The sequence below is a fragment of the Bidens hawaiensis genome, unplaced genomic scaffold, assembly GCF_021521415.1.
Source record: "Bidens hawaiensis isolate Kalapana, Puna unplaced genomic scaffold, B.hawaiensis_p1.1 tig00024057_1, whole genome shotgun sequence".
Classification (NCBI taxonomy): Eukaryota; Viridiplantae; Streptophyta; class Magnoliopsida; order Asterales; family Asteraceae; genus Bidens; species Bidens hawaiensis.
In genome coordinates, this window is record NW_027493795.1 from 114,726 (window position 1) to 137,980 (window position 23,255).

Genomic DNA, 23,255 nt, shown 5'->3' on the forward strand with positions numbered 1-23,255 from the left:
CCTTGTTAATATATGGGTTTTTTTTTAGCTAAAATGGGTGTAATGCATTTATTAACCTCACATCAAAACTCTGGAAACAAAGAATAATCTATATCTACTTGGTTCTAGCAAACATGTCACTGAAGCGTGTTATGGACTGGTGGGTTGATGCCCAATGACACGAGTGTATAGGACACCAAAGGGATGAGGCATTAGCCTGGTAATGGGCACAAATCAAAGAGTGAAACATATTTTTTTATCAGCAAGTGTAAGTAAGGTGTCATATCTATAGAGAATCTATCAAAAAGTGCTGCTACAATTCATTATACTGGTTACTTATATTTAGGCGGACAGACGACGTCAAACAGTTTAATAATCGGTTTGTTTAATGAAAATACGATTAATTTCTAAAGGTGACAACATTTCAGGTTTAGGTTATACAGTAAACTGACTTATCATAACTTAAATCCATTAGATAATCACATAGACATGACTAATTAAGTTTGATAAATATTTATTAGATACTGTAATTTGGTTGTGACGATTCACAAAACCTAATCTAACGAATTGATACAACTGAACGATCTACCTAATTACTAGTTCGTTGATATAAAACATATCACTTATCAATTATTAATGATAAACGGTTCAATGACGACAAGAACTTGATGAACTCAAACCAAATTATTTATGATATATGTAAATCCAAGAGAAACAAATGTTTAATCAAATCACATAAACGTAAAGCTAGATTTACCGAATGATTAATTAAAACTTAATCAAATATTGGATAGAAATCCCAACAAAACTAGTTTACACAAAAACACCACATCTGAAGTGGTCGAAAGGTTTAGCATTGCCTCCGCATCATGAATGCTTCAATGTTGAGTGGAATCTTGAAACCATTGAAGAATTGATAATTGGGAGGTGTTAAGATGGTGAAGAATAGCCCCAAAATCGCCCGAGGCTGCTAGGGTATCAAGAAATTAGGGCCTATAGTGAAAACGAGCTTTTTATACCATTGAAAATCAAGTTATAACATTTTTCTGTCCAGATGGTCGTAAGTCACATGATCCATTCCAAGCCTCCAGTTGCTTCCCTTCACCTTCAACTTGATCATCTCCAATCCCGAATGCTCCATATATTAGCTCGTTTAAGCTCCAAACGCCTACACCTATAAAAACTCACAAAGTATTCGTGTTCGATATATACAACTAACTAAAATACACGATATTAAACACTACACACATTCTTTTACTAACTCATCAATAGCCTATATATTTTATTGTTAAACTTGTATTGTACGTTTTTCTTAACGACTAACAAAACTATATATTAAAACGAACAACTAGTAAGAAGCTAGTAGCGAGTACAAACATCCATGAGAAAAAAAGTACTACCCATAAATTCATCATACTACACTCTTACAAAGAGTTCAAATTAAACGTGTTCCACCTCTCCCACGTTAACACCGACCATTTTGCACTATGTTTTACCCACAAAAAACTCAATGCTTTAATCACCCCAATTACGTCATTAATAGAAATTTGTTTCCTATTGAACACCGCTGAATTCCTTGCTTTCCAAACACACCAAATCGTTGTTAAGCACACCACACGAAAAGCCTTAGCCATCCGTTTCGGTAGTAAGGAATGTTTATACAATTCCAAAATGTCACGAGTTGAGAAAGCAAAGATTGTTTTACACCAATTTTCAATAAGACTCTAGATTGTTTGAGAAAATTGGCACGATACGATCAAGTGCTCCGCTGACTCCACTTTATCTTAACAAATCGGGCATAGAACTGATTCCACCTTGTCTTAACAAATCGGGCATAGAACTGATTCCACCGATATATTATATTGTACATTAATATTGTGAATACGATATGATAACAAAATAAAAAATAACAAAACTTACAAGATTATATATGATCATTTTTTAAGAAAGATTGGTGTAGTCGATCAACGATTGATTGATGAGAGAATAAGGAGTAAACAAACTTTTAAAGTATATACAGATTCTCTTTGTCTTACCAATGATAAATGAAAGCATGTCAATACATTTATTTTAAGGCTCCGTCTATTGACACACCCCACTTTTCTATTTACACACCCCTCATATGGGTCATATTGATCAATATGACCCATATCAACCCATCTAACAGATAAAAAGCTGGCCATGTCAGTTTTGGTCTGGTTGTTATTCCAATATGTAACTTAATGGTCAATATGGACCATATGGACCTTAGTGTGAATTTTTTGTCTGATTAAGTTGGTTATAAGATAATATGTACCAATATGGATCATATAGGTAGTATGGACCATATGAACTGTGCATATCAGTGTGAATTTTGTGTGTGTGATTAAGTTGGTTATAAAATGATATGTACCAATATGTATCATATGGGTAGATATGAAAACTAATTACAACTGATATTTGACAAGAAAAATTAAAATTTGCATAAATATATAATCAGTTTGTACATACATAACAAAATTACAACTGATATTTGAAATTTAAGATAGCCAACAACCTAAGCTATGGCTGTAGATCCTGAGCGGGCGGCGAATCCTGGGCGGGTGGCGAATCCTGAGCGGCGGGCGAATCCTGATAGGCCGTCGGATATTGTCGGGGCAATGGTAGTGGTCGTTCCTGTAATCCGTGGGCCTGCCTCAAATCCTTCAATGTCTCAACCACCCACCCCAACAAGTCTTCAATGCGGTCGATCCGGATACCATAGTCCTGAGCGAGTGCCCGTGCAGCTGGAGGCAAATCCGAATAGACGTGTTGAGGATACTGAGGTTGTCGCCGTTGCATCTGCGGCTGAGGTGACTGTGGTATATCATGATCAATCGGATCGTCAGCATGAGCCCCGTCTTCACCTGGAAACACCTCATGATAAACCAGGATCACCGTCGATAATGGCACATGAACAAAAATCTTGTGGTCCCAAGAGCGAATCGAAGGGCCCCATCGAACATGCGTGTACAACGCATGCTCAACACCGATTTCTTATTAAACTTCTTTGACTGGAGCGGCGGTGACAACCGTGTGTCCCCGTCCGGAAAGAGACCAAAGATTGAGTGATAATGGTAATGTACGCCCCCCCCCCCCCCCCCCCCCGTATAATGACCCTTGCTTTTTACGATGATGGGCAGTCGCAAAGTAATCCACCAAACACCTCGCGAGGACGCACGGCCTCCGGTAGAGAAGACAATATAAGAAAAACAGATCACAAGACGTGCATTGGTCACGACTATAATCCCGTGGTGTAATGGATGTAGTAACGAGCCTGTGTAAGTATCGGTAGAGAGGGTCTGTAATGGCATTAACCTTCCCAGTCGATTTACCAAAAGGAGTCTCGGCAATCACCATCCAAAAACTAACAAGGGTTTGCCAATCGTATCCTGTGACCCCCTCCGTGTAAAATGGCGTCACCGTCTCCGGCTCAGTGTACAAGCCGCTATGCTTCGCGAAGGCGGTGAGTGACATCTCATACCATTTTCCCGCTAAACGAAACCGAACCTCAACAAACGGGTCGTCCAACTCCTCTGGACGATCAGCCGGTCGAGGAGTGAAAGTGAAAGAGGAGATAAACTTGACAACAAACTCCCTAAACGACGGCTGGGACGCAATATCAAACAACCGGTCCTATGGCGTATCGTGTCCGATGATCTCCCGAGCTCTTTCAGCCTCACGAAGATCCTCTTGTAAATTCCAGTCGATCGCGACATGTCCTCCGATACTCATCTTACATAGCTTCTTACAATGCTTTTGCGCTTCGCTACCATCATCGAACTGCAAATAAGGGTGACCCTCTAGATTTTCAGAAGGACTGTGGTTATGTTCCGCGTTCAACACGTCTAACCTCCAAACCTTATGCTTTGTGTCTTACCACCCTTTAAGTGAGAAGGGGCAACCTATTTTTTTGCTGCCAGTTTTTCTCGTTGTGGCTTTACTTTTGTACTCGCCGCTAAGACTGCATTGAAGCCATACACTCGCGCCATTTTCTTCTTTTTTCTTCGATCTTTTAGTTACAATGACGTAGCCGTTATCGGTTCCCCTATTCTTTACCCAATCCTTTAACTCTTCAAGGGAGTTAAATTCCTAAGAAAAAGACACTTTTAGACTTAGATTTATGGAAATGGACGTAACTGAGTAGTTCTCATATCGAGTAAGGGTCTTCCTCGTCATCCACTAACTCCTTCTTGATTTGTTCGTCTGCATATGCCTTGTCCGGATAGTTTTTCTGTACGTACGAGGTTTCACTACCGTAGCCGTAATCCTCGTAGTTTTGTTGTCCGTATGAAAGTTCACAACCGTATTCGTTTCTTGAACAATCGTGTTGTGCATACGAAGGTTCACCCCCGTATCTATAGCTCGTGTAATCATGTTGTCCGTACGAAGATTCACCGTGATGGAGAAGCTCCTGAAACATGTTTGTGGTTAAAAGGTGAGCATTAAGATAAAACCAATTGTAAATTAAGAAATAAATATTTTGCCTGGTTTAGGTCTGGCAACACGGGCCTCTTGTCTTGTGAATGAAAACCAGTGACGACCTCCTCCTCGTTTAGGGCTGGCTGCAGCGGTTTCTCGTAGGAATTAGGAATGTCTGACTGATCATTAAAATTTTCGCCGAAAAAATAGTTCCCGTCCCACCACGACATTGTGACAATTTTGACAATGAGTGTTATTACATGTGAAAGAGAATGAAAGTTATATTTCTCACAGAGTCGTAGGTGATGGATGGTGTTATGGTGATATATAATTACCTAATAAGCTTCATATTGGACAATATTGAGCATATAGACTGAAAATACAGACTTGACTTGTGGTATGCATGTGATTTTAAGTAGGTAGGAAGATTCATGTTTTGGAGACCCGTATACTCATGATTATAAGTTGGTAGGAGTGAATATGCTTTTGTCAGACTGATATGCACCATATTGACCACTATGGAGCATATTGATTTTGAGTAGGTAGGAAGATTCATGTTTTGGAGACCTGTATACTCGTGATTATAAGTTGATAGGAGTGAATATGCTTTTGTCTTCATAGAGGAAACATGGTAAGCTTGATATGCACCATATTGACCAATATGGAGCATATTGTGAGAGATTAGACTCGTGGGACCCATTCACTTTGCATATGATTCCGTGTATGTACAATCATGTATGACATAAAACACTTTTGTGTCTGATTTGAGGTCATTTATGCTTCATATTGGACAATATGAACCATATTGGGGGTGTCTAAATAGATGTGGGAGTGTGCCAATAGCACGATCCTATTTTAATTATTGAATTGTCTTTTTATAATTAGGTACGTCTAATCGTCTTTCTAGCATTTCAAGTATTTTGAAACGTTTGATGTTAAGTGTGACGTAAACTATTAGTCGGAAGACATATCTATATTACAAGTTGGTTTTGTTGTAATCCCTATTAATGTTTTTACCTAAACTTACATATTGTGATTATTGCTTTTCTCTTCATAGACATAATTTGTGATCTCCTAATTTAAATAGTAGTAGACATGATGTAACAAGTCATATGTGATATATGCAAGTTATGAACAAAAAGAAAGAAAAAAGAAAAAGAAAAAGAAAAAAATAAAATAAGATCCCCTTATAGGAGACAATAAGAAGTAGGAGTTGTCTTGGTTCAAGATCTTTAACTTTTCCAAAGTACACAAGACTCTTGTTTTAGGGGTTTCTCCCATAAAACCCCATATTCTCCTTTTTATCTCTCTCTTGTCTTCTTCATCAAACCTCCTTTTCCTTTAAACTCATTTGCTACACTTCTTTAATATCATCTTGGGCCCTCAAAGCACATCTAAGTTTTTTATTTTTATTTATTTTCTAGAGAGAAAAAAACATGTATTCATTAATTCATGTTGTTGTTTCTCCTTTTAAGAATCATGTTTTTTAGCACTTCAAAACTCTCATCCATACGAGGATGCTTCTCTAGAATATTCATATTAGAAGATCTTTGTAGTAATCCAAACATTAACTTTGGTTATTATCAAAAATGAATATGATTACGTTGGATTACACATAAAGAAGGATAAAAATAAGTGATTGAATTAAAAGGTGAGTTAAAATGAGTATGAGCAAGACTGATATAGGGTGATGTATTAATTTATAATATCGGTATTACATGATGTCATTAAAACCTTTTACAGTATGTTAATTTTACTTTTAGGATTGTTTTAGGCTTTTAGTATAGTTAATTAAATGACATTGTTGATATTGAAATTTTGGTCAAAGTTAGATTTCCAACATATATGTAAAAGAAAATTCTCTTGATGATGTTAAACTGGTAAAAAAATGTTATAGCTCTAACGATTACAACTTATATAGTGAAAGACATATAACTTCATCCGCAAAGGTAACTGATGAGATCAAAGCAATCACAAATACGTTTTTTATGAATAAAAACATGGCAAAGTTCGTTTCTTTAGATTGGTCTCGACCGTCTCATTGGTGTAATTTCTTTTTTCAACAACTTCTCTATATTGTGACACGTTTGTGGTTTGTTTGTACGTCTCTGCTCTAGTATGAAGATGTTCGTGAACTTGACACATTACAGATGCTCTAATAAAGTTTCACGTACCTATAAGGCTATAACATATTATTTAAAGAAATCTCAAATAAGTTAAATATCAAATTTTAAATCCTAATTGATAAACAAGATTTCTGCAAAATATAATCTTTTTGTAGATAAGTGATATATTCCAGTCAACCAGACACACTGTTTGAGCAACTAAAGTAATAGTTCAATGATGAAGGAAGGTTGGTGAGTTAGATATTGTAGGTCCCACATTGCGGCTACGAAAGAATGCATGGGCTAATCATGATCCATCATATATATGTAAGACTACCATCAATGTGAATCCACGTGCTCCATAACATTGGTTCAAGTTTTGCATGCATGACTTTAATTACAACTTAGACCGGATCTTTCCTCTTTTTTTATAATCATAATTTCATGTTTCTTAGTAGCTAAGATTAGTAAACCATGTATATGATGTTTGTTTGCTATAGATTTTTTTTTTTCACAAAATGTTACTTCTCTTACATTTTTCATTAATAATTTTACTTTCACGTTTGAACTTGTTAGCTTTCTTTTAGATGCAAGGCCTCTACTAAGTGAAAATGGTTGGCATGTGCTAAGACTTAACTGAGTTTTTGGATATAGGTCAGTGTAACTGATTAAAACCGAGTAAAAATGCATATAAAAATGATAGTGAATGAAAGTCAGTCTTTTAGAGAACCCAAACTGTAAATTGCAGTGGTAGAAAAGAAAAAAATTGTAATTTAGTTTACATTTTATTTACAAAGTCTTTAACGAAAATTATTTAAACTCGTAAACCCAATGTTAAATTAATGGCCCAGATGATTCATTTAAAACTAATAAGGAGAGTGGCTAAGATGAATCAAGAAATGACATTTTAATTAAATAATAACTCAATTAACATTTAATATACCTGATTATCAATTAAATAAAATATGATTTTTTTTAAAAAAAACATCGGTTCCTCACAAACTTGTCTATGTTCTATTTGTTTAACCCAATACGGACGGCAATCATCGATAGCTAGCTTTGCTAGTTTATATCATTATATGTTTATGTGTAAATTATATGTTTATATGTTCATTTGTAAATTAAGTTGATTATGTGACCCAATCTGCTCCGATAACTTTTCACATAGTAATAAATACAAACACCGAAAAATACTTAACACATAGGAAAAAAACTTTCGGGCTTTGTCGTTGATCATACCGCTGTTTATATTATATGTTTTTATTGTTATATCTAATAAACGCATCTTTAGTTAGATTGTACACAGATCTCTAGACGATCTGATTCTCTCGTTCTCCAAGTGTTTTGATGTTTTGTTTGAATCTTTTTGTCGATTGGATTCATATTCGAAAGGAGTTGTGTTTGTTCCTTGGGGATGAGAACTATGAGTTGGCTATCAATGTGGGCCCATTTTACTTTTGTTTGTTTGTTTTCTAAGATGTTCCTGTCCTATACTTGTCCCTAGATTACAACCCAAGTAACACAACATCTTCTTTTTGACCAATATATTTATGTTTGACCCACATTTCTCCCATATATTTGTATATTTATTATTCAAATAAAATGTGCATCAAAATAAGTTTTTTCAACAAAACATTTAATTTTTCTAAAAATACGTTTCTAAAACGACGTTTCAATCTCGTCGTTTGTGTGAGGGTCTAGAAGTTTCACTTTTTATATAACTTGTAACTAATCTATATATATTTAAGCGTGAACAGGTTTTTATTCGGACGTATTTGATTTATGTGATTATATATACCAAGTTTTTATTTACACGATATTTTTTACATAACTTCGTACGTGTAGATTAATGTGTGAAGAAAATAAACACGTAGGAAAGGAATGTGTACGTAAATTTATACGTTAGAAGAAAATTAACATGCGTAACGTTGTAGGGTGAAATTAAGAAAAATAAATGATAAATCAAATAATAATAACTCTAATAGATAATAAACTCGAATAACGCCGCATATTTTTAAATTGTATCAATATAGTTGGATAATTTTTTTGTTAAATTTTAGTTGAGATACTTTTAAATTTTGAAGTCATCTAGAGATTATATTCTTTTAGGAAAATGATTGTAGGACAAAATGTGTACGTTTTTTAGACCAAGAATGCATAATAATGATGCTTTTTCCATGTATTTTATAATAATAATTTGGGTCAAAGATTTAGTCCAAAACCCAAAGGAAAATAGGTTGCTTTGATGATTGCAATTGTATCAACCATTTCTATCACCCCCTTTCTCTCTTTTATAATCATAACAAAATCTGTGGATTCCCTCTTTATCTTTATCAAGACTCTGAGTGTGACCCAGTCACCACCCTGGCCTGGACCCCACACCACACCATACCCAAACCAAACCTAGTCACATTGTTTCCCATCGAACCGGTCCCCTAGCCACGTCCGCCTCCCACTGCTCATGCCTTGGCTACGGCTTCTAAAGATTGTTTAGTTTGGTTCGGTTCGGTTCGTTTAGCTTTCCAAACCATTAACAACTGAGAAAAACAAAAAATATAACCGGACTATCATATAAGCGTCATCTCATTTCACACAAATTTTACATAAAACCACATATGAGGGTATGATTTTATTTTCCACGCGTGTTGCAATTGTCACGCTATTACTATTTAGTGGTTTCTCTAATAAAGACACTGACCCCTTAAAGCCCAACATGCTTTGGCGAGTGCCCTTTATAGTGGAATCATCAAGAGTTTGGAAATGAAGTTTGAATTATCCCCTCGTCAGAAAGCGGTGTTTGAGTGTCTTCGGGCTCCTTGGGCTCAAGATTTCTTAAGTGTTCTCCCTATTGAAGGATTGGGCCAACATATGTCGGCTTTGGAGTACCGGGCCATCCTGAAGTATCGGTTAATGATCCCTTTGTTTCTGGTAGATGAGCCGTGCCCGGTTTGCCGTAAGGTTTGTTTGGATTCTTTTGGCGAGCATGCGGTTCGCTGCAAAGAGTTGTCTGGGTTTAAGTACAGGCATGATTTGGTGAGGGATGTTCTATGCGATGTTCTTAAACGAGCCGGAATTTCGGCTAAAAAGGAAGCCCCCGTAAACTTTCTTACGGATCCTCAAGAAGGAAGATCTACATTACGACCGGCCGATATACTTGTTTTTGGGTGGGTAGGGGGAAAACACGTTTGTGTCGACCTCACAGGAGTGTCCCCTCTTGTTAGGATTAGGGACACTGGATTTGTAGCAGGCCAGGCAGCATTGAAGGCGGCATCGGGCAAGGTTGCTAAACACGAGAGAGCTTGTTTGGAGAATCAACACGTGTTTATCCCCTTCGCCTTTGACACTTTTGGTTTCTTAGCTCCGAATGCCGTGGACCTTTTGAATAGGGTTCAGAAAGTTGTGTATAGTAAAGTATCAGCCCATAAGAATCAAAACTTTGTTTTTAGTCGGATTGGGTTTGCTATCCAAAAGGGGGTTGCGGCGCAGCTTGTTGCCCGCTTACCTGCCACTTCATTGTAAATCGTTTGAATGTTTCTATGAAATATAAAAGGAGCCAATTCCACGTATCATTCAAAAAATAAAATTGTTATTATTTTGTTTTTATATTGTGTTGAAATTGTCACGTTATTACTATTTTACATAAAATTGTTATTATTTTGTTTTTATATTAACATTTAAAAACAATGTGTAATCTTAATTTTAATACATTACATGATGTTAAGTTATAAGTGAAACATAATACTAATTAAAAACATAATATTAAACAACTACTAAGAATAACATAAACAATCGCAACCCAAGCCGCTTTTTGTTAAAAAGAAGAAGAAGAAAGAAATGCAATCATAAATACAAAAAGAAAAAAAAAAGAGTTAAATACCTAGTCTTCATCGTCATTGGTAGTCGAAATGCATAAATATGTTCCATCAAAAATTTCAGATTACTGAAACAATTACGTACTAAAGCCATATACAAGACCAAAAAAAAAATACTCGATCTATTTTGAAACCTACTTGGTTTCCAACTTTTTTTTGTCTTAAATGGCGGTATATTAATACAAAAAGACCAGCAAAATGTTGGACACCACAAGGATAACAGAAAGTAACTTATGTGTTTAGTATGTCTAAATTATACTAATTATCTCTATTAACACACGATCTCTTTGATCTAGACCAAAAAAATACCATTGAAGACTTGTATCATTTTGTGCAATTTTTCCAACTAAAATAAGCTTAGAATTTATTATATTTATTTTTTGCAACAACACGAAAAAAGTTGTTGAACCTAAGAACTTCATGTTCATATGAACAACGTAAGAATATGTTTGTTTCTTTAATTTAAGGAATTAAATAAGTATAAGATTAAGATGAGGGTATAAACGTAATTGAAGAAAGAGATGGTGGTCCTCGTGATCGGAGAAGTGTATGTATCTATGGAAGACTGTTCCTGTTGGTCACGTGGCTTCTTTTGACCATTCACCAAAAGAACAACCCAACCCCCTCAAAACACTCTTCTCAATCATCACATTTTGAATCTTATCCCTTTTATTATTATTATTATTATTATTATTATTTCTTTTTCATTTTCTTTCAAATGAAACAAAGCACGACCACCTCGTTACACTTATTGTCAAAAGGTCACTCACACCTGTAATCACAGACAACGCTGGTGTTCTGACCCACCACCAATTCCAAAGAAAACCCATCAGCCGAATGTCACTATGATACTAGAAAAACCAAATTTATCACAAGACCTTAATGTTTTAACTTCATATATAGTTCCTCTTGTATATGTCTAAGACTCGAATTCGATCAGTTTTCACAGGTTTTATATGTATAAACTCTTGAAGGCTACCTACCTAACAAAGTGTGCAATTTTAGCTTATTACATGCCAAGGCTTGACATAAGTGATCATCTCTTTTAAAATTTATAGATACATACCAAGGCTATTTACAAAATATAATTTTAAAAAGTTATAGTAGTACTAAAGAAACACTAATTGACCCCGAGCAAATTACGGATAATCTGGGGGTTAAATAGATGTTTCCCATGAGGGTTATGTCCGGCAAAGATGGTTCTTCTGATGACCTGCAAAACAGACACCGTGAGCTCGTCACTGAGAATGGGGGGTACCTCCTTGTGACCACCCTCCGGCGTGAGAATCAGACTAGATTGCTCTTGAATATAAGTGTATATTAAGAGATTGCTAGAGAAGATATCCGATAATATATTGAGATATAAGATAATCATACAATTCCAAGGTGTTGGAGTATTTATAGCCGAAGGTAGGTTTCCAAGAAGGTACAGCCGGCTGAATAGTATTCCTGTTCTGCCAACTGTGGGCTACGCACATGCCATGCTGGTGGTTGGTGGGTAGGCAGCGGCTGATAGTGACCAGGCCGGCTGTGTACTATTCCTTTTCCACCAACTGCAGGCTATGCACGTGCTACGACAGGTTGGTGAGTAGGCAGCGGCTGATAGTGACATTAAGTAATAGAGCATGCTGCTCGTTGTACTGTTGTCAGTGAGCTGTCGCAGCTTTGGTTAGATCTTTTGTCCATACCTCGTCAGGTACAGTACAAAAGATCCTCCAGTAGCGTACGGACTGGCTCATTTGGGCGGGAGTTTTCCCGGCTTTGGGCGGGAGTATTCCCGGCTTGCTCACTCCTTCTTCAGGTGACATTACTGAATTAGTTAAGAGTTAAGTGCCTTGTGCGTGTAGCCTTGCTGCGCGGGTAGCCTTCCCTGCTAGTATCCGTTGCTGCGGGAACAGGCGGAGTACGTCGACCATTGGGAGGCTTTTCCTGCGGGAACAGCTTGCGTACTGCGCGTAAGGACGTCACGTCTCTGAGCATGGTGGGTCCTGCGGATCCAGTTGGTTTCTGCACAGACGTCTCTCTTCAATGTGAGTCTTGTGAGTTTAGCCTTTGCGCAGACGTCCCTGTTGAAGGTGAGTCTTGCGGGTTCAACTGCGCAGACGTCCCTCTTTGAGGTGAGTCTTGCGGGTCCAACTGGGCTCTGCTGTGACCTACCTCTTCAAGTACTAATATAGATAATTGGTTGATGAAACTAAGACTTAAGATTTAAGTTAAACAAACAGAGAAGACGCAAAGCTAAAAAGCAATCTATCATATTCATCATTGCATCCCACGCATCCTTTATTCTTGTTACCCCTTTAATTATTTTTTTGAGGTATAATTTAATTTCCAATATGTGCATTGTCACGCAAACTAACTAATTAAAGATAACACGTTAGTGTGTTTTAAAACAACTTAAAATGATCAAAGGAGTTCCGTTTAAAAAAAAGATCAGAGAATTAGTGCTCAAGTGGTACCTTGGTAACTTTTTTTAGAGAAGATTGTTGGTTTGAGTCTCTTTCATGAATAAATTTCATGCGTGAATCACAGGTTTTTATCATAATGGGTCTTCGGGTCACGGGGGATGGGTTTCCCTCTGAATTGGTGGTGGGTAGGGTCACAAGTGACGTCTACTGTCGTGATCGTGCGCCATCTTTTGCCAATGAGTGTACTCAGATGACCGGATTTTGTTGGTCGTTCCGGAAAAGAAAAAACTTAATGTATACCCTCTATTATTAAAAAAAATGTATTAATAAATGTCTTAGTTAATTATAATTTTTATTTAACATATAAAATTGATCAATCTAACCAACCTAAACCTTGATGATTAGTATATTTGTCTTTAGAACTTTATTAATTATTAATAATGCATTTGTTTTTACTTTTTACAATAACAATGTAATATATGCATAAAACAAACAAAAAAGTGAAAATATTTATAAATCAACCTAGCTTTGAACAAAAGAAAACGAAACGACAAATAAAACATATGTGGAATATTCACTTCCACTGGACCCACTCATGTATACCTATATAAACACCCCTAACCCCCTCATCATCTCATTGCATCATATCTAGCAACCAACACCAAACCCAAGTTAACACTCATTGACACATTAACCATGAACAGGTGCACTGGCTCAACCATGATGGGTCCATGTTCATGTGGTCACTACCATTATCAACCTAACTCATTTTCCACAATATATCCAATGTCATACGAAGAGGAAATGTGCCCTTATGGTTCATCATCACCTTCTTCGGTCGATTGCACTTTGTCGTTGGGCACGCCCTCAACCCGCTCGACTGACGACTATGAAAAATCACACCACGAAAAACGTCGTGGGTCTAGTTGGTGGAATATTTTGCAATCGTCTAACCACTCGCCTACACCATCGGCTCATAAAGCCAATCGTGGTGCAAGTGGTGGTAATTGTTCTGGTTCTGCCACTGCTAACGCTGATAGTCTATTTTCTAGACGATGCTCGAATTGTGACACCACTTCTACTCCGCTTTGGAGGAACGGACCTCGTGGCCCTAAGGTACTTTAATTATTCAATCTACAAATAATTTTCTTTTTGTAAAAATTTCAACTTGAATTAAAAACACTTCTCCCGATTAGAAAATCGTAACCGGAAGAAAAACAATAAAACATTAATTTTAACTGAAATTTACAATTATAAGACGAGAACCATATATAAGACATCGAGACAATCGAATCCAAAAGGTAATTTTTGGAATCACATTGTGAACCAAAAATAGCCTCATCTCAATTCTCGTGTCTTGACCATTTTTTTTTATTTCAGCTATCTAGATGAATCCAACCAATCAATAATATTTAACCGTTTTCTTTTATTCTTTTGCAGTCATTATGCAATGCGTGCGGGATCAGATACAAGAAAGAGGAGAGACGCGCAAACGCTGCTGCGGCCGCCGCAGTTACAAACGGTGGTAGCGATTCATCGGAGGGATATAACCACCAATATATGATGAATGGTGGTAACCAATGGGCTAATGATCACTACTCACAATCAAGCTATAATAAAACAAGTGAGTATGGGTTCATGGATGACGTGGACGACAGAGATTCGGCGTTTATGTCGTGGCGGCTCAACGTCACTGACAGACCAGGGCTTGTTCATGACTTTACTTATTAAATTAAAACAGAACAAAAAAAAAGTACAAAAATTAAATTAAATATGACGTGGCGAATGTGGGGTCCACTTTTTCTTGTTTAAAATTCTTTACGTTGGAGAGACGAATGTGTTAAGATTAGATCTTGCTTTTTTTTTTTTTTTTAATTTATGTTTATTTTATTTTCTTAAGCTTTAGATTTACTAGTAGCAGCCTTTTTTCACTTTTGCCAGTCAAATTATTTTTGTTTGTTATTTATTTATATGAACTTTAATCTAATATGAATATCTTTACTTCATTCTTTTTGTTCCACTTCATACTTGTCTCTGATTTGCTGTTTCATTTACAGGCATCTTGCTTTATATTCCTTAAGGAGTAACATACAATATATGTTTGCTTTTTTCTATAGGATTCCAGTCAATCATCTATAACGTTTATAATCATCAAATAAGATTCTTCAAAAATATTCATACCAATAAAATATCAGTTAAGTAATAATTGTATAAATTCATCTTTTGTGATTTAAGTTTTACTATATCATACACACATGTTTCTTACAAAACAATGAAGAAGTTTACATATATTCATGTAGCATATGTGCAACGAAAATAGTATAAAAAAATAGGTAATGCGATGTACAACTAGTGTAAAATCAACTATGTGATGCTTTGCGGTTAATATCTATGATATATTCGAACGTTTACTTTGTTACATGTATCCGTTGATCATGTATCTAACTTATGATCGTAAGTTGTCGATTGGGATAATATTTTGGCCATAAAATCTTCGAGTAATTCTCTGCTATTATGGCAAAACAAATATGGTTACAAATTTTTTGAGTTAAGAGACTAAATACTACATCAATCGTGTGGCATGAGGATATTGTGTACTCTCAACTATTTGAAAGGTCCAAAGGGGTCCCTAAGGCTATGCGTAGTGGAGGGGCTACAATTGGGGGCGAATTGCGCCGTGTGGCGCCCAGTTAGCAAGGGGTAAGAATTTGATTTTGGGGCGTAATGATGTAGGGGCTACAACTAGTAATATATATATATATATATATGCACACACAATCCATACAAGCTGGCCCCACCAAGAAAACAATTCGCCGGACAAGTTAATGTCGCACCCCCCCATTCGCCTAGGGGGCGGTGTTCGCGCCCCAAATCCTCCACTTTTAGCCCCTTTTCTTGCCCACTACACATGGCCTAAGAAGCCACGAAAGACGAGAACCCAAGAAAGAGATAATTGTTGGCCATGTACATAATGTGGAAGAAAAACCAATTGAGTATGATGACTTGCTTTGATAGAATTTAGATGCCTAGCACTTGTGAAATAAAGCAACTAATTCTCGACGAATCTTATAAGTCAAGTTAATTTCACACTACTAAATAAAAGGGTATCACCGACGAATACCACCGACAACCATTTTCCTGTCGATAATTACTTAGGGAGTCCGTTAAAATTAAGAAATAAAACCATGCCAAGAGCCCTAGTTTCCTGTTTTGTTGGAAACGTACCCTTGCTGATGGACAATCCCCTCATAATTCTTCTCTATTGATTAAATTTCCGATAAGATTCTCACCCAGGCTCATTAGACCCATTACCGATGGGCCTTCTGTCGTTCATCCCGCCTTGGTAAAATATCGGTAATCTCAAAAAGATTCTCATCCACGTACGTGCTTTTAGATGATAGTCAAATGTATCCATTACCAAGGGACACCTTCATAAATTAATCCTTGGTGTTGTTGTCTATAACTAGTAACATAATTCTTGCTTCAATAGCAATTACAAGCCAATTGCATTTTTTAGTATTAATTAAAATTATAAATTTTCTTAGTTCTCCTTAAAGGTATGACAATTAGATTTTTATGCTATAAATAATATAATTTTATGAAGAGATAATCATATGGCAACTTTGGAAAATAATGTTACATATATGCTAAGTAAAGGCCATTGGGAGGGGTTATAACCATTACATTTGAATGATATCTCAATATTCATAATATTTAACGTTACATTAATGCATACAAATACAATATATTAAAGGAACGAACAATATTAGTATATTACTAGCACTCCACTCTACTAGCCAGATGATCGTAAATATCAAATATGCGAATGAAAGCGAATTCATTTCTTTAGTGACTGACGAATAATCACATTATTAATCTGTTCACATGCATTCGATCTACGCTAACCTCTATACTTAGGAAAAGGAACATTGCCCGACTCTATGCGCATAACATCTTCAATCAACACTTGATAATGCCTCTTTACTTCTTCTGCGGTTTTCCCACCAACCACCCTAGCAACTTTCTGCCACCGATCAGGAGTGTCTCTATCGTACACTGCTAGAGCTCTCTCAAACAGTTTGTTTTCTTGTGGAGTCCAGCTTGTATACACCGAGTTTGATGCCATCGAATAGACTATATATCGACTGATTGGTACACACGTAAGTAGTCAAGTGATGGTTTGAAGTATGTTGGTTATTAAAGGAAGCTAGGTCCTTATAAACAGAAGGAAAAGGTGGTAGGGTTCGTCGGCAATACGGTGAATTAATAAACACGTCATCTTGTTTTATGAACCACAGACCGTGCATATGGGAGAATCAGTATCAAGAAAAACTTCACATAGTATTTGGGCTTGGGCCATACTGGGTTTGTATACTTATTTTTTAAGTTTTAACACTTTAACCCGGCCACATATGTTAGATAATTGATTAGACCCTTAATCAAGAAGTAACCTTTGTTGTATAAATACTAAGTTAATAATCATAGGTCTAGTGGTAAAGGTGTATGCTTTATAATCATTTCTAAATGATTGTGGGTTCTAGTTTCACTTAAGATATGGGATGCAATAGTTACAAAAATATTAGATGTTCAAATAATAATAATAATAATAATAATAATAATAATAATAATTGGTTTGGTTTGAGATTGATTTTGGTATATTATGTCTCATATACGATGGTAAAACCGTATGTCTGTATAAAATGCTCCTTCATATGCTTGTCAGGTTTTTAATCAGGAGTTTCATACTTTCATATGGGTATTACACATTTATAATCTCAGATGGTTAAAAATTATAAACGGAATTCCCATCATCTGGAACTTGATCCCAACTCATTTAAAATGCTTCTTAAGATATCTACTAATCACGATTATAACCATATTTAAAGTTCTTAACAAATTAAAGCTTCTAACAGCTCCAACGAATAAAAACTTTCATTTATTATCTTTTCTAGTATTACATGACGTATTAATATATTTGGCTTTGATACGTGTAACAAGTATAGTATTGTTTTCATGTAACCAGACGGGTATCACCAAATAAAATAAACGTACACTAGATAAAATTATTAAATTTTAGAAATATAATTCACAAATAGCTACCAACCATTTTTGTTTTACTTTTTCTAGAAAAGAATTCTTGACTTTTACAACAAGTCATTATTTACATGGTAAATCAAACTATTTTGTTGTCATCCTACTCACATTGCTTGAAGAAAGGAATTAATATCATTGTTTCTTTCATCTATATACCAGCTCGGAAGGGCCATCATTGGGGCTGCAACTTAATATTAAGAAAACTGAGGTTTTTTGGTCAGTGTGTAATAGGGTGAAAGTCAAAGATGGACTTTTCCCTAGTGAGATTGGTAGACCAGAGAGAGGGGTAAAGCTCCTTGGAGGGGCTGTTAGTCAAGATCCCTATTTTATTAAGGAGTTGGCGAGGCGGAGAGCATCTCGTGCGGTTGATCTTATGAAACTCTTACCTTGCCATAGGGACCCCCAGATCGAACTCCTCCTGCTTAGGTCTTGCATGGGGGTTGCTAAGTTGCTTTTTAGGTTACGAACATGCCACCCCCATATGATGGATGATGTTGTATCCTGTTTTGATAAGGGGCTTCGAGAAGCCATCGAAGATATAGTTGTATGTGGAGGCCCGTTCTTTGTTGATCTTCAGTGGCGACTTGCATCTTTACCGATGCGCTTGGGGGGTTTAGGCCTTCTTTCGGCTCATGATGTTGGGGTGTAACATCCCGAAATTTCAAAGTGATATTAATTATATTACTTACTAATAGAGGGAAAGTTTACTCGGGTTATCAGGAAATAAATAAAAGAGTAGGAGTTGGTATGGGTCGGGCTAGTGTCGGGTAATGGATGTTGGTTATGGATTTGGATTAATGAGAATGGGATTTCAGGGATATAAATACCCCCAAAATCCCAACCATTTTCATTTTCACCAAACTTCCTAAACACACTCAAAACACACACATTCTAACCGATCAAGATTCGAAGCCGAGACCCGAGATTTTGTTGATAGATCTGAGTTGGTAAGGTAAGAACAAATCCAACAAAGCTAATATTACTGAAAATGGTTAGGATTGAATGGGTTAACCAGACCCGAAACCCAAACTGCCCAAATCGGACCCCTAAAACGTCGATTTTAGGCCGATTTGATGGTTGGGTTTTGTAGGCGCCGATCATACGATTCCGTGGGTACCAAAATCGAGTTATTTGGCTAAGAAACGAAGGAGTTATGGGCAAACAGATCTGCAGCGCGATAACTTCGCCTGCAAGATTAAGTTCGCCTGATGAACTTCGCCTTCAAGCGTAACTTCGCCTTCAAGCGTAACTTCGCCTAAGGATAACTTCGCCTACGGCCAAGTTCGCCTAAGGATAACTTCGCCTGAAGCCAAGTTCGCCTAAGGTTTAACTTCGCCTGAAGCCAAGTTCGCCTAAGGTTTAACTTCGCCTGAAGCCAAGTTCGCCTAAGGTTTAACTTCGCCTGAAGCCAAGTTCGCCTAAGGTTTAACTTCGCCGAAGCTAAGTTCGCCCGAGGGTTAACTTCGCCTAAAGCCAAGTTTGATTAGAAAATAAATTATAAAGCGATAAGTTAAAGTAAGCTAATACTAGGCCACCAGATTAGATCAGGCGAGTATTGATACGTGTAACTTGTACAGTCAGCCGAGCTCAAATAGAGAAGGGATTTACAGCTATCAGAAAAAGAAGCATAGTTCAGGTGAGTTTCTAGCCCCATTTATGTGTTATGTTTTCGGGGCTGTGTGCATACTCAATATGTTTGTTAATACGCTTATCCTAAGAGATAAGTGTATGCCTTATGTGAATGATATGATATGTATGAATGATTGCTTGATGGTACGTGAACGATCTTCGGATATTGCACGTACTGTCAGGTTGTAACGTTATAAATATGGTAAGTATGATATGTATGAATGATTGCTTGATGGTACGTGAACGATCTTCGGATATTGCACGTACTGTCAGGTTGTAACGTTATAAATATGGTAAGTATGATATGTATGAATGATTGCTTGATGGTACGTGAACGATCTTCGGATATTGCACGTACTGTCAGGTTGTAACGTTATAAATATGGTAAGTATGATATGTATGTTTATGTGTATGAACGTAATAAAGTTAACAAAAGAAGGAAATGACGGTTGTATGGTTGTATGGTTACGAAAAGGGTACCGAGCCCTAATAATACTCGAGGTATGATGTATGGTTGTATGGTAACGAAGAGGGAATCGAACCCTACTAATATTCGAAAACAAGGGACCAGACCCTTATAATATCTGTGATGATAGGGACCAGACCCTTATAATATATGTGATGTTAGGGACCAGACCCTTATAATATATGTGATGTTAGGGACCAGACCCTTATAATATCTGTGATGTTAGGGACCAGACCCTTATAATATCTGTGATGTTAGGGACCAGACCCTTATAATATCTGTGATGTTAGGGACCAGACCCTTATAATATCTGTGATGTTAGGGACCACACCCTTATAATATCTGTGATGTTAGGGACCAGACCCTTATAATATCTGTGATGTTAGGGACCAGACCCTTATAATATCTGTGAGGTTATAGGGCGAAAGGCTCTTTAAAACGTATGATTATGAATGTAAAGAAAGTATGTAAGTAAGAAAGAAAGTATGTAAGTAAGGATGAAGGTATGAGTACTTATGTGTGTATGAAAGAAAGTTATGAGGTTAAGTACGTATGTATGTAAGAAGGTATTGTATGATATTGTATGATTAACTAGAACTCACTCAGCGTAGCTGACTTTTAGTATGCACGCAGGTGAGTAGGATGAGACAGCTGGCTTGAGTGGAGGACACATGGCAGAAGACTAAAGCCTGGCATCTGAAGATCTGATATGTTTTATAAGTTATGTTTGATTTTGAAAGACAAGAGGAATGTTTTAAGACATGATTATGAACTGATATGTAATGTTTTATGAAAGTTTTATATTCCGCATAAAGTTTTTAATAAACTCTGATTTGAAGGACTGTGTTTATGAGTAAATCCGACGCTAAAGTAGGGCTACCGGGTTCGGGGCCTTACAGGTTGGTATCAGAGCAAAGTTCGAGAGATTTAAGCATCCTACATGCTTAGACTCGAACAGAGAATGGGATTAAAGTAAGAAATGAAAGAAGATGCCAGTTCAAGATAGCCATGTGTCACACAAACAAGCTCGGTAAAGGTAAAAGTATATGATTAATTTCATGTATAACGTAAGAAGGTGTAAGGAAGTTAGCTTAATTGCTATAGAAAGAATGTTTGAATGTTAGCTAAATTGCAAAAAAAAGGAATGTGTGTATGCTAGCTTAATTGCTAAGGATAAGAATGTAGGTTATATGTATGATTATGGTTGTGTGTGAAGTAGAAACTAGCACAAGTGAAATCGCAACGGGAAATATGTAGAACCTGAGGAGTAATGTTAAGAGTTAATTACACTTGGCCACTGTCATTAACTATTTACCTTACGAATCATGTGCTAAATAATTCCTAGAGAGATAACGTTTGTGTTTCCTTAGAGATAAGATAGATGACCGATACAAAGGAGGTCGTACTGGACGCTGTGGTAAAATACGTTCCAACCAGACACCCTTTTTGAAGAGGGTGACAAAGCGATGTACGAAAGCAGCAGGACTTCAACTTTAGGAAGTATTGAAGAAGGACCACACTGGGAGCTTGTAGTAAAATATTAATGGAGTTGCTAAAATTGTATCGCACTACAATGCCAAAAATGTTCTCTGAAGCATCAAATGCAGCTCGAACTAGGAAGTCCAAGTGGAGGCAACATGAAAGAAACGGAGATAAGCCAACTAGAATGAGTCAAGAAATGTAGTATGTCTGCAATGGTTAACTCCATAAAGGAACTTGCTGGGATCGGGAGTAACGAAGCGAATGATGAGGAAGCGGAGGTGATTGAGAAGGACGGTGATTGTCAAGATATCCTGAGTAAACATGCATGAAAGGATGAGGCTACATAGTGTAGTGAATATGAAAGAAGACGCTAAGAAGAATCTAGTTGTGTACCTGAGACCATATGGAAGAGACCACTAGCGATACTTTCGTTAAAATATGAGGATGGTTAAGAATTGTAAGGTAGAATTAGAAGGATGTGAGTTCCTTGCTACTCTTTATGATTGACCTTAAGAGAGTTCGATGTCGTTTGGGACTGGATTTGACGTTTGAGCTTAAAGCTCGTATAGAAGGTAAGAATGAGTTGATAATGTTTAAGTCTTTGGGTGACGGTACAGTGACGGTTTATGATATTAAGGAAAGTTCAAGGCTTAACGTCATTCCGATAAAAAAAAAAAAAAAAAAGATGAAAGTATGAGGATGTGTATAGATTTCTATGAGTTGAACAAGCTTACTGTGAAGAATATATATTGCCACAAATGGATAATTTGTTTGATCAAATGCAAGGTGCGAGTTGGTCCTCGCAAATAGACCTCAGAGCAGGCTATCATCAGTTGAAAGTGAAGGAGGCAGACATCCCTAAGACAACATTTCAAACGCGATATGAATACTACGAGTTTCTCGTGATACCGTTTAGATAGACGAATGCTCAAGCAACATTTATGGTTATGATGAATTAGGTATGTCATCCAATATTAGGACAAATATGTCGTTGCCTTCACAGAAGATAGTTTTGATTATTCAAGGGATAAGTCCGACCATGCTGAACACTTGAGAGAAGAGTTGGAAACGCTGAAGAAAGAGTAATCGTTGGCTAAGTTTTCAAGGGGTACCATTGACACATTTCATAAGAAGCAGAAGGAACGGAATACGAGGCAAGAAGATGAGTGAGGCTGATAAAGGATTATGACTGTGGAATCAAGTATTATCCTGGTGAGGCTAATATGGTTGCTGACGGCCAGAATGTGGAGAAGATATCACGACATTTAAGTAGTATAAATTAATTAGTACTCCGGATTGCATTAGCAAGATCCACAAGGTACCTTTAAAAGTTATAAAGGATGAGAGCAAGATAAAAAAATAAATAAATGAATTCCCTAGTTACACCGAGAGTTGAAAGATAATACTTATGATGTGAAAATCATATTTGGTCACCTGAGGATTCCACGTCATGGGTATCCTCGAGGCCAAATCCTAGATGAAGGTCATAAGTCTAGATGTCGGTTATAATGAAGGCGTATACTAATGGAAGTCACATGCTTAAGTAGAAGTCAAATGAAGATGAGTCCATGGTATGTGACAGCTATGGATATACTTGATACTTTGCATACACAGATAAGAACAACCACATGTGTTACGAATATGGAGCCGACGGTCACACCGCAAGAGGATGCTAGAAACCAGGGACAAAAGGTGGAAAGACATGCAAGGAAAGCGTAGATATGGTTTAGACGAGTCTTGGCACAAATGATTAGTGAGTAATCGATAATCATGTGATCAT

General features: G+C 36.8%; 1 protein-coding gene and 1 pseudogene across 1 annotated transcript; one reads left to right on the plus strand and one right to left on the minus strand.

The window, feature by feature from the left end:
* Positions 1-13,381: 13,381 nt before the first annotated feature.
* Positions 13,382-14,868, plus strand: LOC143568683 (GATA transcription factor 18-like). The gene is made up of 2 exons (XM_077054774.1): positions 13,382-13,920; positions 14,245-14,868. The coding sequence occupies exons 1-2, from the start codon at positions 13,501-13,503 to the stop codon at positions 14,533-14,535; spliced, it is 711 nt and encodes a 236-aa protein (XP_076910889.1). The 5' UTR covers positions 13,382-13,500; the 3' UTR covers positions 14,536-14,868.
* Positions 14,869-16,595: 1,727 nt separating this feature from the next.
* On the minus strand, positions 16,596-17,107 carry LOC143568684 (protein RADIALIS-like 3 pseudogene; annotated as a pseudogene).
* Positions 17,108-23,255: the final 6,148 nt, after the last annotated feature.

Excerpts from the sequence above, each read along its gene's own strand:
- LOC143568683 (XM_077054774.1), top strand. The coding sequence starts at position 13,501 with ATGAACAGGTGCACTGGCTCAACCATGATGGGTCCATGTTCATGTGGT. Across the intron at positions 13,921-14,244 it reads ACGGACCTCGTGGCCCTAAG|TCATTATGCAATGCGTGCGG; the intron begins GTACTTTAATTA and ends ATTCTTTTGCAG.